At 39.1% G+C, this 13,841-nt stretch overlaps 1 protein-coding gene across 1 annotated transcript; it reads left to right on the top strand.

Annotated features, from left to right (window-relative positions):
- The first annotated feature begins 7,816 nt into the window (after nt 1-7,816).
- Nucleotides 7,817-9,503, top strand: LOC130957300 (glycine-rich cell wall structural protein 1.8-like). The gene is made up of 2 exons (XM_057884167.1): nt 7,817-8,242; nt 9,435-9,503. The coding sequence occupies exons 1-2, from the start codon at nt 7,817-7,819 to the stop codon at nt 9,501-9,503; spliced, it is 495 nt and encodes a 164-aa protein (XP_057740150.1).
- The last annotated feature ends 4,338 nt before the right edge of the window (nt 9,504-13,841 follow it).

The following is a 13,841-nucleotide window of genomic DNA, read 5'->3' as shown; positions in this document are numbered from 1 at the left end:
ATAATACATTCTTTATCATGCAATTTTTGTTTTAAGATACCACCATATCCTAAATCTGATGCATCAGTTTCCACTATTTTGAATGCATGAGGAACAGGTAGGTATAGACAAGGAAGATTGCGGACTTTGGTTTTAAGAAATCTGATAATATCAGAATGTTTGTCCGTCCAAGGTGGAGGATTCTTCTTAAGCCTATCATGGAGGGGCTTAATGAGATTGTTAAGATTCGGGATGAAATCTGAAACATAATTGAGACATCCTAGGAACCTCTAGAGCTGAGGTTTATCAAGGATATAATCTGGAAACTTTTCTGCAAACAAAATTGATCTTTCAATAGGAGTTATTGTTCCTTGGAAAATCATATGACCAAGAAAGCGGATTTTTGTCTGAAAAAGAACAATTTTTGATTTGGAAACTGCAAGTCCATTTTTTTGGATAATGTACATAAAAATTTTAACATGTTTGAAATGATCATCCAGATTTTGGGAGAAGATTAAGACATCATCAATATAAACGATTGCAAAGTTTGAGTATGGGTTGAAAATATCGTTCATGATTTTCTGAAATTCAGAAGGGGCATTTTTCAGACCAAAAGGCATTACATTCCATTCATATTGCCCAAATGGAACTGTGAATGCAGTTTTATATCGGTCTGATTCAGTGATTTGGATTTGCCAAAAGCCGGACTTCATATCAAATTTTGAAAAAATGTTTGCTGAGTTTAACCTATTAAGCAAATCCTTTTTGTTTGGGATGGGGTAACGAATCCATTGTAAAGCTTGATTCAAAGGTTTATAATTGATGACAAGCCTGGGAGTTCCTCGTTCTATCTCAGCTTGTTTATTAACATCAAAAGCAGAGCAAGACCAAGGACTCTTGCTAGGACAAATTAACCCTTTATCCAAAAGGTCTTTAATTTCTTTTTGACAATGCTGCAAAAGCTGCTCATTCATTTGAATGGGGCGGGCTTTTGTAGGGATTTTTTATTCTTTGAAATCCTTTTTCATAGGGAAGATCAACAATGTCTTCTTTCCTATTCAAGAAGGCATGAGGCAAATCAGAACAAATAGACTTTTCAATTTGATTTGAAAGATTTTTTATTTTTTCTTGAATCTTTGGTTGAGTAAGTTGTGATTCAAGGGTTTTGAAAGAGATTTCTTCTTTTAAAAAACAAATCTAATTGGTTTTGGATTCAATTAGATTTAGAAATCTTTGTTTTGGCGAGTCTAAGAACTCAAAGAAAGTTACCTGTCCTCCCACAAAAGAGGTAAGTCCAGCAAAATCTGCCAGATATGGAAACAAAAGATTTATGAAAGATGTCCCCAAAACTATATCATTTTTTATATTTTTTGCTATAATGAAATCGGTGGAAATTCTGATATTTCCCTTTTCAATAAAGACATTGGTTATTTTAAAATTGATACTTAGTCTTTCGCCTGTTATTGAGCTAAGACGTTCAGTGGTTTTTTCGAAATATTTTGTGGGGATCAGACCTTCCTTAATACAGTTTGAATCTGCACCTAAGTCAAAGAGTGCTATGGTGTCGAAAACAAAATCTTTAACGACAATTCGGACATTAACTCGATGCTTCATGAAAGAGAACACATTTATTATTCTCAAAATTTCTTTTCCCTCATTGTCGTTAGAGATCTTATTTTCTTGTTCCTTAGAGCACTCAGTTTGGTTTAAAAGAGAACCAAGTTCTTCATCACCAGATTCTTCCTCTTGTATTAATTGCGAGAGAATGAGATGATGATTGTCTTGATTTCTTTTGATTTCCTAGATTTCTCTCTTAAGATTGTTAACCTCAGTTTGGAGGTCCTGAATGGTTATAGGATGAATAACTTATTTTTCTAATTTTTTGAAAATAGGTTTGACATTATATTTGTTGCTAAGGACCAAATTTTTGGGTCTTTTCCCCTTTTGCAAAGATCTTTTCAATTTCAAAAGGAAGTCTTTCATTTGTTCTGGATTCTCAATAGCCTCGATAGCATCAAATAGAAGATCTTGATCTTTGGATAAAACATTAATTTGTTTGACATCTGAATCTGAGGATGACTCAATATCATCAACTTGGATGTTGTTGATATTATCATCTGAAGATTCTAGTCCAGAGTTATCATCTGAACTATCGATCATAAGATTATTAATCTGTTCCTCAATCTGAGGATCCAGGTTCAGATTATTAATCTTTCCTTTTAACCAACAATATTTGCTAATATGTCCAGGTTTTTTACATGTATAACAAATAATGGGGTTTTTCTGGGGATATGACGTTGGGATTTTTGCTAGTAAAGAATTTTACAAAACTAGTCGCGTTGTAGATATAGTTTCTAAACCAACAGAAATCCTTTCGTACAAATGTTTTGGTTGTCACAAGTAACAAACCCCTTTAAAATTGATAACCGAGTATTTAAACCTCGGGTCGTCTTCTCAAGGAATTACAGGGAGGTATGTTCTTATTATTGGCTATAAAAAAGGTAAAATTGGGGGTTTTGGAATTTGGGCAATGGGTACAAGCATATTTAAATAACAAGTAAAATAAATTAACAGTAAAATAAACTCTTGGCAAGGTATAAAGACTGGAGGTCCTATCCTAGTTATCCTTATCAATTATGAAGAGAATTGGATTCTTCTCCCACCTTGTTAACCTCTAACTATGAAGGTAAGTTAAATGGATGAATTAATTCAAATCCTCAAGTCCTAGTCTTTCCTTGGGAAAGGCTAGAGTTATTGGAATATGAATTAATGAAATGAAGAAATCCAATTTTCAATCAATAATGAGTTTGATAACTATAGAGTTACCAATTATTTAACCAAGACCAAAAGGAAAGGAAATTGAAGCTGCTGGAATAAAAATGCTTTTAGATGGGAAGTAATAATCATGTAAATAAAAGAAAGCAATATTAAACTGAAATACCTCAAATAACATTAATTTAAAAGAGTAATCTGTAACATGGAAGAGTTCATAAATTCAATAAAAATAAAGAACCTGTGATTGAGAGTCACTCGTAAAACTAAGAGAAATCCTAAATCCTAATCCTAAGAGAGAGAGGAGAGAACCTCTCTCAAAACTAGATCTAAATCATGGAAAAGTAACAGAAAATTCGGAGTCTCTCCCCCTGGATGCATTCCTCCACTTCATAACCTCTGGTCTATGACTTCTGGACTTGGATTTGGGCCAAAAAGGCTTCAGAATCCGCTATGAGCGTTTTCTGCAATTTCTGGTGCGTGGCCTCTGTCACGCGTCTGCGTGGGTCACGCAGTCGCGTCATTCGGAATTCTCCTTGTCACGCGGTCGCGTTGGTCACGCGTCCGCATCGTATGCGATTTACTCAAGTCGCGCAGTTGCGTCGGCCACGCGTCTGCGTCGTATGCGATTTGCTCAAGTCGCGTGGTTGCGTCAGTCATGCGGCCGCGTCGTTGCCTCTTCGCTTCTGGCACGCGATCGCGTCGTCCATGCGATCGCGTGGATGCCAATTCCTTCAGAAACTCCATTTTGCACTTTCCTTACATTTTTGTATGTTTTCTTTTCCATCCTTTAAGTCATTCCTGCCTTAGAAGATCTGAAACTACTCAACACAATAATCACGGCATCGAATGGAATTAAAGGTGATTAAAATAATTAATTTAAAAGCATAGGAAACATGTTTTTCACATACATCACATACTAAGGAAGGAGAAGTAAAACCATACAATTAATATGAATAAGTGGGTGAAGGATTGAATAAATCACTCAGATTAAGCATAAAATATATCATAAAATATGGGTTTATCAACCTCCCCACACTTAAGTAATAGCATGTCCTCATGCTATGTCCAAGGTAAAAATCAAGGTTTTGAAGTGGTTGAATGCCATGCAATGCAATTCTATTCTAAATGCAACTAACTAAATGCATGATGCAATTCTAATTTTATTCACTCATATATAAAGCTTACATGTAGTTAGGTCAATTCACATTCTCAAGGATTCATATATATATATATATATAGCCAACCTTAGATAGTGATAAAGCACTTTTACAATTGAGATGGGAAAAGAAACATTTATAAACTCGCAAGACAATTAGTAATTTAAGCAGAGATATATGTTAATAAGTTAGTGAACCCTCACTGGATTTTGTGTTTACTCTCTAGTCACTCAGTGTTTGTTGGGTTAATCACTCTATTCTTCTTTTTATCCTTACTTTCTATAACTTTATCTTTCATCTAACCAATCAACAATTATAAAATATAGACATACCAAAAATCATGAGGTCTTTTAATTAAGGTTGTAATGGGGCCAAGGTAAAGGTAAGGGTATATGTGTAAGGCTAAGTGAGTTAATAAGTGAATCCTCAATTAGACTAAGATCTCACCTAACATACATATTTAGTAAAACAAAATTTCTTTACCTATTTTCCCATATTTTCCCACTTGTTGTTACATGCTCATGCTTCAAAAAAATTTTAATTTTTTTTTAATGCACATGGTAATTAATTTTTGATTTTTCATGAGCATGCTTCCCAAAGTTTCTGAGTTATTTTATTTCTTTCAACTTTTCCTACCTTTGTTTCTATCATCCATGTTCCCAATAGGTTTCCCACACTTTAATCTATTCACAATTTTCTATCTTAAGCTAACTAAGAATTCAACTTGGGATTTAATTTTGTTTTCCTGCTTAAGGCTAGTGGTGTGGCTAAATAGAATAAAAGGGGATCAAAAGGTTCAAAGGGATAACAAGGATGGCATAAAAGGTAGGCTTTATTTGGGATAGTGAGTTAAAAATCAAACAAGGCCTCAATCACTCTCTTGGTATGTATCTATATTCTATACTGGACATATAGATTAAAACAAAGCAAAGAACACCAGAATAGAAAAGAAGAGTGGAACACACAGGAATAAAATATTATGGTTTAAATGTAACCATACAATTAAGCTCAAAACTCACAGGTTGTATGTTCTCAAACTCATAAATCATATATCACTCATGTATGTCATGGAGGTTTAGTTAAAATTTCCCATTATTCTCTTAAAAAAAATGTCTTAGGTGGCCTTTAAGGTTTTAATGTTCCTCCTTGATGAAATGTTGTCAACTTAACTATATGATGTAATGCTCTATATACAAGGTTTATGGATTTAAATCTGTTATGTTCAATTTCCTAGCTTACTTCCTTTTTATATTTTTCAATTTAGACTATGATGTCTTATGCTAAAAAGGGTAAACTATACTAATTAATCCACTAATAAGTTAGAATTGCAAACTAAACTAAATAACTAAAATAAACTAAATAGCTAAAATATGAACTAAAAATGCAAAATGCGGAATAGAGTAGAAATACATCAAAGTAACAATGTATAAGTACTCAGAAAATAACAATAAAAAGAAAAATACAGAAAAATATCCAGAATAAAAGAAAAAGAGATGTAGTGGTTTACCAAAATAAAACGCCAGAGATGGCGACCTCCCCACACTTAAAATAAAGCATCGTCCCCGATGCTCAGTCAAGCTGGGTGTGAAGGGGTGTCATCACTGGTAGGGATGGTAGCTGGAGGCTCTGTGGTGGTGGGCTGAGGATCTGGCTGCTGTAGAGGAGGTGCTGACTGGATCGGGATCTCAGGATCTGCAGCCTCAATCTGAGGTGGAACCTCTGCCTGGGGAGCAGCCTGCTCTGTGCCTGCCTGCGGATGGGTCTCCTCTTGGTGCTCATCTGCCTCCTCCTCTGATGGCTCTGATGGTGAGTCAGGCTCGGAGGGGATGTCACTGCCCTGTCAGATCATCAGCTTCAGATCCTCATACCGGCCCCGGTTACGGCGCTCCATCTGATCAAGCTGTCGAAATAAGCAGTGCACGAGGCGGTAGACGGGCTCTGAGGTAGGTGGAGGTGCAGTGGTGGCAGCAGAGGCAGCTGTGGATGAAAAGGGTCCGGCGGACGATGGGGCTGTCTCATTAGTAGCAGTGAAAGGTGGTGGTCCGTAGCCCAAAGCCAGGAAGTTCCTACTGTGAGGAATGATCTTCCTGCAGTCCGTAGCTGGTGGTCTCTCATCGGCATCCTCCCATGGCACGTCAACTCGACAGCCTAGCTGTGTAATCAGATAAGGAAAGAAGAGAGTGCCTCGGACGTGGACCCTGGCCATATAATGCCGGATAAAGCGTGGCAAGTACAGGTCCTTACCCTCCATCAAACACCAGAGGAGGGTGATCATAGCAGCTGGAATCTCTGTCTCATGAGTACTCGGCATCACATAATTACTCAGGATCTGATGCCATAACCGAGCCTCATCATTTAGGTACGCCCTCTTGATATCCTTGGGCAGGGAGGTATCCTGACCCATCTCCCAAGGAACAGTCGGGTCCAGGGCTATTCTAGCCTTGACAGCATCACAATCAAACCTCAAGAAACGCATGTCCTCCTCAGCCTTTTTGTAATCATCAGGCTGATCGGACTTAGGTGGGAGCTGTAGAATGTCTTCAATGGCCTCTTCAGTGACCAAAATCTGCTTGCCCCGTAGGTGTACTGCATCTAGGGTAGTGAGATAGTAGTTGCAGTAGAATTCCTTAACCCAAGACGCATTTACCTCTATCAGTGCTCTTTCCAGAAAGAACCAGCCTCTTTGTTTGATTTGCTCAATGGTGTATTGTTGGAGTTCTCCTGGGATCCTCAGAGTCCTCTCCAGGTACAGGTTCCTGGAGGTTGCAAACACCGGGTACTTCAGCTCACATTACCGGTTAGCAATTTTTATCGGATCAGTGGCAGGGAGTAGCTGGTCAGCTTTTTCCTGCTGGGTAAAGTTCTTCTCCCGCCATGAAGAATCATGCATTATATCTATGATGGACTGGGAGGGGTCTCCTTTTTTGCGCTTGCCAGTAGCCTTGCCTTTTCCTTTTCTCTGTGAGGTAGACATCCTGAAAAATAGAAAACCAGGAAATATAAAAATAGGAAAACAAATAGGCAATTAAACAAAGAAAACTCAAAGCGGCAAAGGAGAATGAGAATAAGGTAAATGAGTTAGGTAAATGTGCATTAAAGTTTGTATAGTAGTTTAAAAGTTTGAAAGGAATAATTTACAATCCAAAATGTATTAGAATGCAAGTTAAATAGAGAAATTGACATTATGCCATGGTGAAAAAGTTAGAGGAAAGTGAAAGTCAGAAAAGATGTTATAAAAAGTTAGTATGGTTAGAATTTGAAAAAGAAGTTAGTAAATTAAAATTAGTGAGTTAGTAAAAGGTGGGTAAAGTAAGTGGCATAAAGAAAATAGTCTAGGTAATAAGGATTCACATGTAGGAATAGAAGTAACTCATAACCAAACAAGGAAAACAATTTGATGTTGATTCAAAGAGATAGAAAGAAGAAATGGAATCAGAGCATCACAGATGCAGTTTATAAACCAGGAAATCAAAGAAGATAATAAAGCATGCCCTGGCATTCATGAAATGGTTCGGGTAAAGCAGAGAAAAACAGAGTTCAAAATGCTAAACCAAAACATGAATGAAAATATTTTATAGAAATTTGGGCAGTATTCCGGCTAAATATGGATTATCCCGGAAAATAAACAGCAATCAAAGCAGTACATATGAATTAAAAAGTAAGCTGCAGGTACAGATAATGAATATAAACATGAAAATTCAGAGTAATAAGCAGCAAAGCAGGAAATCACAGCATATGAACAAGGGCATAGCAACAGCAGAATTACAGATTTGATAAAACAGAAACATGAACAGTGCAAGTAAACAAACCTAAATCCACTAACCAAATCCTAGGCTACCTAACAACCTAAAATCCACTACAACATGCATATCTAACTAGCCTAAACATGAACATAAAACGGAAAAATGAAGAAAAACAACGAACAGATAAAAGGGACTGCGTGTTGCGGAACCTGGAAGGGCGAAAGAAGTAGAACGGGTAGAAAACGGCTGGGTGGTGGCGGTGGCGGCGTCTGGCGCGGTGGAGGGCACGGCGGCGCAGAGGGGCAGTTCGGTCAGGGGGGAAAGGGAGGGGATGGGGGGATGTGGGAAATGGGGGGCTGTTGCTGGTTGAGGGGGTTGTGGTTGACGGTGGTGGCGGTGTATGGGGGCGCAGAGGGGGCAGTGGCGGAGGAGGAGGGGGAAGAAGAGAGAGGAAGAAAGAAGGGAAGAGGAGAGAGGGAGGGTAGGTGGCGGCGGCGTCTGGGTGGTTGGCGGCGTCCGGGTGGTGTCGGTGGTGGCTGGGTGGTGGCGGCGGCGGATAGAGGAAGGAGAGAGGGGGAAGGGGTGGAGGTGTGCGCGCGACTGATAAGGTTCGCATGGCTGGGGGGGTTATATTTTGAAATCCACGCGGCCGCGTGTGGCACGCGATCGCGTGGTAGGGGTGAAAAATGGGTGGGCGCGATCGCGTGGATTGCGCGATCGCATGGGAGGGGTAGGAGAGGGGTGGACGCGATCGCGTGGGTCGCGCGATCGTGTCGCTGGAATTTGTGCTAGACGCACGATTTCAGCGTCGTTTCAGCGCAACTCTCTGTCTCCATTTAGGGTGTTGTGCAGTCCATGCGACGCGGTCGCGTCGCTCACGCGGTCGCGTGGAATTGGTTATGCACATGTGACGCGATCGCGTGGGTCTTTTGCGCGAAAAGCACAAGGGAAGCACGATTCCAGCCCAACTTTCTGGACGTTGGGGTTATACGCCGATCTCCAGGGCAAGCGACTGCATGAGTGACGCGGACGCGTGGTGGAGGTGTTTTATCGCAATTGACCCGATCGCATGATTGATGCGGTCGCGTCGCATGCCACTTTTTTTTTTGAAAAAATGTAATTATGCAGTATGTAGAGTGCAAAATGATATGAATGTTATGAGTAATCCCAGGTTCAATGAAAAATAAAATAAAACTTGAAAACAACTAAAACTAAATAAAAAAATGAAAAAGGAACGATCATACCATGGTGGGTTGTCTCCCACCTAGCACTTTTGGTTAAAGTCCTTAAGTTGGACGTTGGTTGAGCTTCCTGTTATGGCGGCTTGTGTTTAAATTCATCCAGAAATCTCCACCAATGCTTGGAATGCCAATGGCTTCCGGGGTCCCAAACTAGGCATGTGAAGCTTCTGAGCAGCTTCAAACAGACTTTCAGGCTCCCAGGGTGATGAATATCAAAATATTTTCCAGGATCCCAAACTCTGGTTCCAAATCCGTTTTCATTGTGATCTATACTTTTCCATCTGGGCGGTTTGGAAATTAGATTCCCACCACGGTGGCCAAACGTTCTCCGTGATCCATTCAATTGAGCATGATACCAATCCTTGCACTTCGAGTTGAAATGTAGAACCTTATTGAACCTTGTGCACCGGCTCTGAGTATAAGCCATTTCCCTTTTATTCTTAAAGCCGCAGAGAGCTCTAAGCTGGCCATATATTTCAAGTAAACCATATTCAAGTGGAATATTGAAGATAAAAGACAAGGATTTTAACCACTTGCAGTTTGTGGTGGATGGTAACGGCCTTGGAATGGGTGTTTCCAGTGGTTTTGTAAGTTCTATTCCCTTATAATCTTCTGTGAATTCATCCACTTCAACCATCTCTTGATCAGAGTCTTCAATTTCTCCCTCATCATCGCTCAAGTCATATATTGGAGGTTGAGAAAGATCTACCTTAGCATCATCTTCATATTCACTCGGGGAAGATTCTTCCGTCTCAAAGAAATCACTTGCGGATGCAAGTTCGCTGCTAAGAGAATAGGTCTCGTGATCATCATCATCAAGGAAACCTGTGTCCTGGGTTATTCCATTTAGTTCTTCATAAGATATTTGCAGTGGAGGCGGTGCAAAATCCTCCTCAGCGTCAATTGTAACATCCTTGACGGAGTTCTCCACAACAACCGATTCTTCTTCTTCTTCAATGACAGCTTTCTCTACTTGTTCTGGTGCGAAGTTATGCTCTATGCTGTTCATTGGAGTTTCTTGTGTCTTCTTCACAACACGTTCTTCATTGGATTCTTCACATAAAGCCATGGGGGTCTGTTGAGGGGCTGAACGTCCGGAAGATAATTGCTTTAACTTCTCCACCATTGCTTGTTCCAGTTGATGAAGGATTGCAGTGCACTGTTTCATTGATTCTTCGAGGCTAACCTGTGATTTTGACTTTGATGGATATGGGTAATTCGTATGGGGGTGGTGGTTCTTGGGAGTAATTGGATTGGTATTGGGGCGGATAAGGATCGTATGGTGGCGAATGGCGAAAAGAAGCTTGTGAATGTGGTGGTTCGAGGTCATGTTGAGAGGATGGTCTATAGGCACGGGGTGGGGCTTGTTGGTAGTTACAAGGTTGTCCACCATATCTTTCAGCTAGGTATGCATTGTAGAATGGTCGTTGTCCATGATATCTTGGAGGGTGTTGTTGCCTAAAGGGTTGATTAGATCCTCTTGACTCCATCCATCCTTGATTGGTCTAACCTTGATGCATATTCCTACTGTGGTTTCTATTTCCTTCAACAAAGTTAGAACTAAACTCAAAGCGAGGGGGGTGAGAATTCATAATAGCTATCATAAATAAGGGGGAAAAAGAGAAAACAAATAAACAAGTAAAAGAAAGATTTTTTTTTGAAAAATATTTACAATAACCAATAACAAGGCACACGTTTGCAAGTCCCCGGCAACGGCGCCATTTTGACGTTGGGATTTTGCTAGTAAAGAATTTTACAAAACTAGTCGCGTTGTAGAGATAGTTTCTAAACCAACAGAAATCCCTTCGTACAAACATTTTGGTTGTCACAAGTAACAAACCCCTTTAAAATTGATAACCGAGTATTTAAACCTCGGGTCGTCTTCTCAAGGAATTGTAGGGAGGTATGTTTTTATTATTGGCTATGAAAAAGGTAAAATTGGGGTTTTTGGAATTTGGGCAATGGGTACAAGCATATTTAAATAACAAGTAAAATAAATTAACAGTAAAATAAACTCTTGGCAAGGTATAAAGACTGGAGGTCCTATCTTAGTTATCCTTATCAATTATGAAGAGAATTGGATTCTTCTCCCACCTTGTTAACCTCTAACTATGAAGGTAAGTTAAATGGATGAATTAATTCAAATCCTCAAGTCCTAGTCTTTCCTTGGGAAAGGCTAGAGTTATTGGAATATGAATTAATGAAATGAAGAAATCCAATTTTCAATCAATAATGAGTTTGATAACTATAGAGTTAACAATTATTTAACCAAGACCAAAAGGAAAGGAAATTGAAGCTGCTGGAATAAAAATGCTTTTAGATGGGAAGTAATAATCATGTAAATAAAAGAAAGCAATATTAAACTGAAATACCTCAAATAACATTAATTTAAAAGAGTAATCTGTAACATGGAAGAGTTCATAAATTCAATAAAAATAAAGAACCTGTGATTGAGAGTCACTCGTAAAACTAAGAGAAATCCTAAATCCTAATCCTAAGAGAGAGAGGAGAGAACCTCTCTCAAAACTAGATCTAAATCATGGAAAAGTAACAGAAAATTCGGAGTCTCTCCCCCTGGATGCATTCCTCCACTTCATAACCTCTGGTCTATGACTTCTGGACTTGGATTTGGGCCAAAAAGGCTTCAGAATCCGCTATGAGCGTTTTCTGCAATTTCTGGTGCGTGGCCTCTGTCACGCGTCCGCGTGGGTCACGCGGTCGCGTCATTCGGAATTCTCCTTATCGCGCGGTCGCGTTGGTCACGCGTCCGCGTCGTATGCGATTTGCTCAAGTCGCGCGGTTGCGTCAGTCATGCGGCCGCGTCGTTGCCTCTTCGCTTCTGGCACACGATCGCGTAGTCCATGCAATCGCGTGGATGCCAGTTCCTTCAGAAACTCCATTTTGCACTTTCCTTCCATTTTTGTATGTTTCCTTTTCCATCCTTTAAGTCATTCCTGCCTTAGAAGATCTGAAACTACTCAACACACTAATCACGGCATCAAATGGAATTAAAGGTGATTAAAATAATTAATTTAAAAGCATAGGAAACATGTTTTTCACATATATCACATACTAAGGAAGGAGAAGTAAAGCCATACAATTAATATGAATAAGTGGGTGAAGGATTGAATAAATCACTCAGATTAAGCATAAAATATATCATAAAATATGGGTTTATCAAGATACTTTTGGAAATTCTTTTGGAAACCTTTTTCATTTTTTGGATTTTGAAAACCTTTTCTGGATCTTCTGAAATTCTTTTCAGGATTAGATTTAAAAACTTTTCGATTGGATGGTCTTTTAGATTTTCTTGGATGACAAGTAGGAAGACCAAATTGTTCACAGAAAGTTCCCAAATCGATACGATTTTGGGTTTTCTCAAGAGCAAGTTGCCTTTGGATTTTATCATCTTGACAAATCTTTAGGGCAACCTTTTGGATGAAAGAAATGAGTTGACCATAGCTTAACTCATCATAGGGTATTATCCCGTCTGGGGTTAAGCTACGAATTTTGTTCCTTACTTTATCTCCCAGGGATTTGGGGAGTCCAGCAAGGAACTTTTCTTTCCAGAAAGGTTGTTGACTGTCTTCTCTGGTATAAACTCTAGTAAGAAAGGTGTCCTTGTAGCATCGAAAATCAGACAAAGTTTTGCATCTGAGATTGGAAAAAAGCTCAGCAGATCGGTCTTTCCAAAGGGATGGATCACCTATGAAGTGGCCTGCTATGGTAAAGATTAAGGTATTGACAGCATCGGGGATAGGTTCCCCGTCGTCTCCAATGATGGGTTCGTTCTGATCATTGACTTTTATGATGGAAAAGATTGAGTGTTTTTGGTTATCAGAGAGGTAGTTATCCCACCATCCCTTTAGTTGGCCACTGAACCCGGAAATAATAACATTGGCTATAGCTTCTTCAGAGGTTTCATGGGCTGCTTGATAGGCTGTGCCTACCATTGTCATATGCTGAAGCATACTTATGATATTATATTCCGTTTTGCCGTCTATGTTCCATTCATGGACATTATTGGCATTGAAGTTGACAAAATCTAGTTCTTTTTCTTTGAGAGCTAGATCTGGAGCGGATACTCGATTATAACCATATGCAGAGGGTTTGGTTAAACCCTTCCACTTGGTTAGAGAGTTGGTCATAATAGGGCTGACCTTAGGAATGATTTGACAGAATCATCACTTTGCTCGGAGCAAGATTCATTGGACTCATGGCCGAGGGCATTAATGGCTTTAGATGAGCGTTTTTGAATATGAGAAGTAGACTCACCAGAGTTTGTAGGAGTTTCAGGGATAGTGGTAAAACGATTTAAAAGTTGGTCAATCTTTTGAATAACTTCTGAATCACCATATTGTTGTTTTAAAATGGAGGTTTTAAGACTTTACTTTGCCTTGCTACTCATTTTGAAAGGTTTAAAAAAGGGTTTCTCAATACTTTTAGAAGTAGAGGCTTCAGAAACATTTTTCAAAGAGAAAGTAGATCCTGAAGATGAAAGGTTGTCACCCAAGCATTGTAAAAATTTGTTGGTATAGTTTGATTGCTCAATGAGATTTTTTAATATCTTTAGGGGCGACAGCTTCATCCACATTCTTTGATTTAAAGGGAGAGGCCATAACAGGATTATGTCCTTCCGTATTTGAAATAATAAAAGCTCCTTTTGGAGGAAACTCATATCTGACTAAGTTCCGATCTTTGACTTTCCAGGTTGAAATAACATTTGCTGAAAGCGAAGTTTGTTTGGTTTTGAAAGGATCATCAATGTTGTTTTTGATGGAATAATCATGAAACCATTCAAAAAAGGGAATATGCATTCTAACTTCATTTAAAAAATTGTAGTACTTTTCTTTGAATGATGAGATTTGAGCAGCTATGTAAGTACGTAAATACCATTCTCTTTGGAGGTCATACTCTTCAGAGTAAAAGTTTTTACGTAAGGCTTC

The sequence above is a fragment of the Arachis stenosperma genome, chromosome 10 (assembly GCF_014773155.1).
Source record: "Arachis stenosperma cultivar V10309 chromosome 10, arast.V10309.gnm1.PFL2, whole genome shotgun sequence".
Lineage (NCBI taxonomy): Eukaryota > Viridiplantae > Streptophyta > Magnoliopsida > Fabales > Fabaceae > Arachis > Arachis stenosperma.
This window is presented reverse-complemented; position numbering and strand designations above follow the sequence as displayed.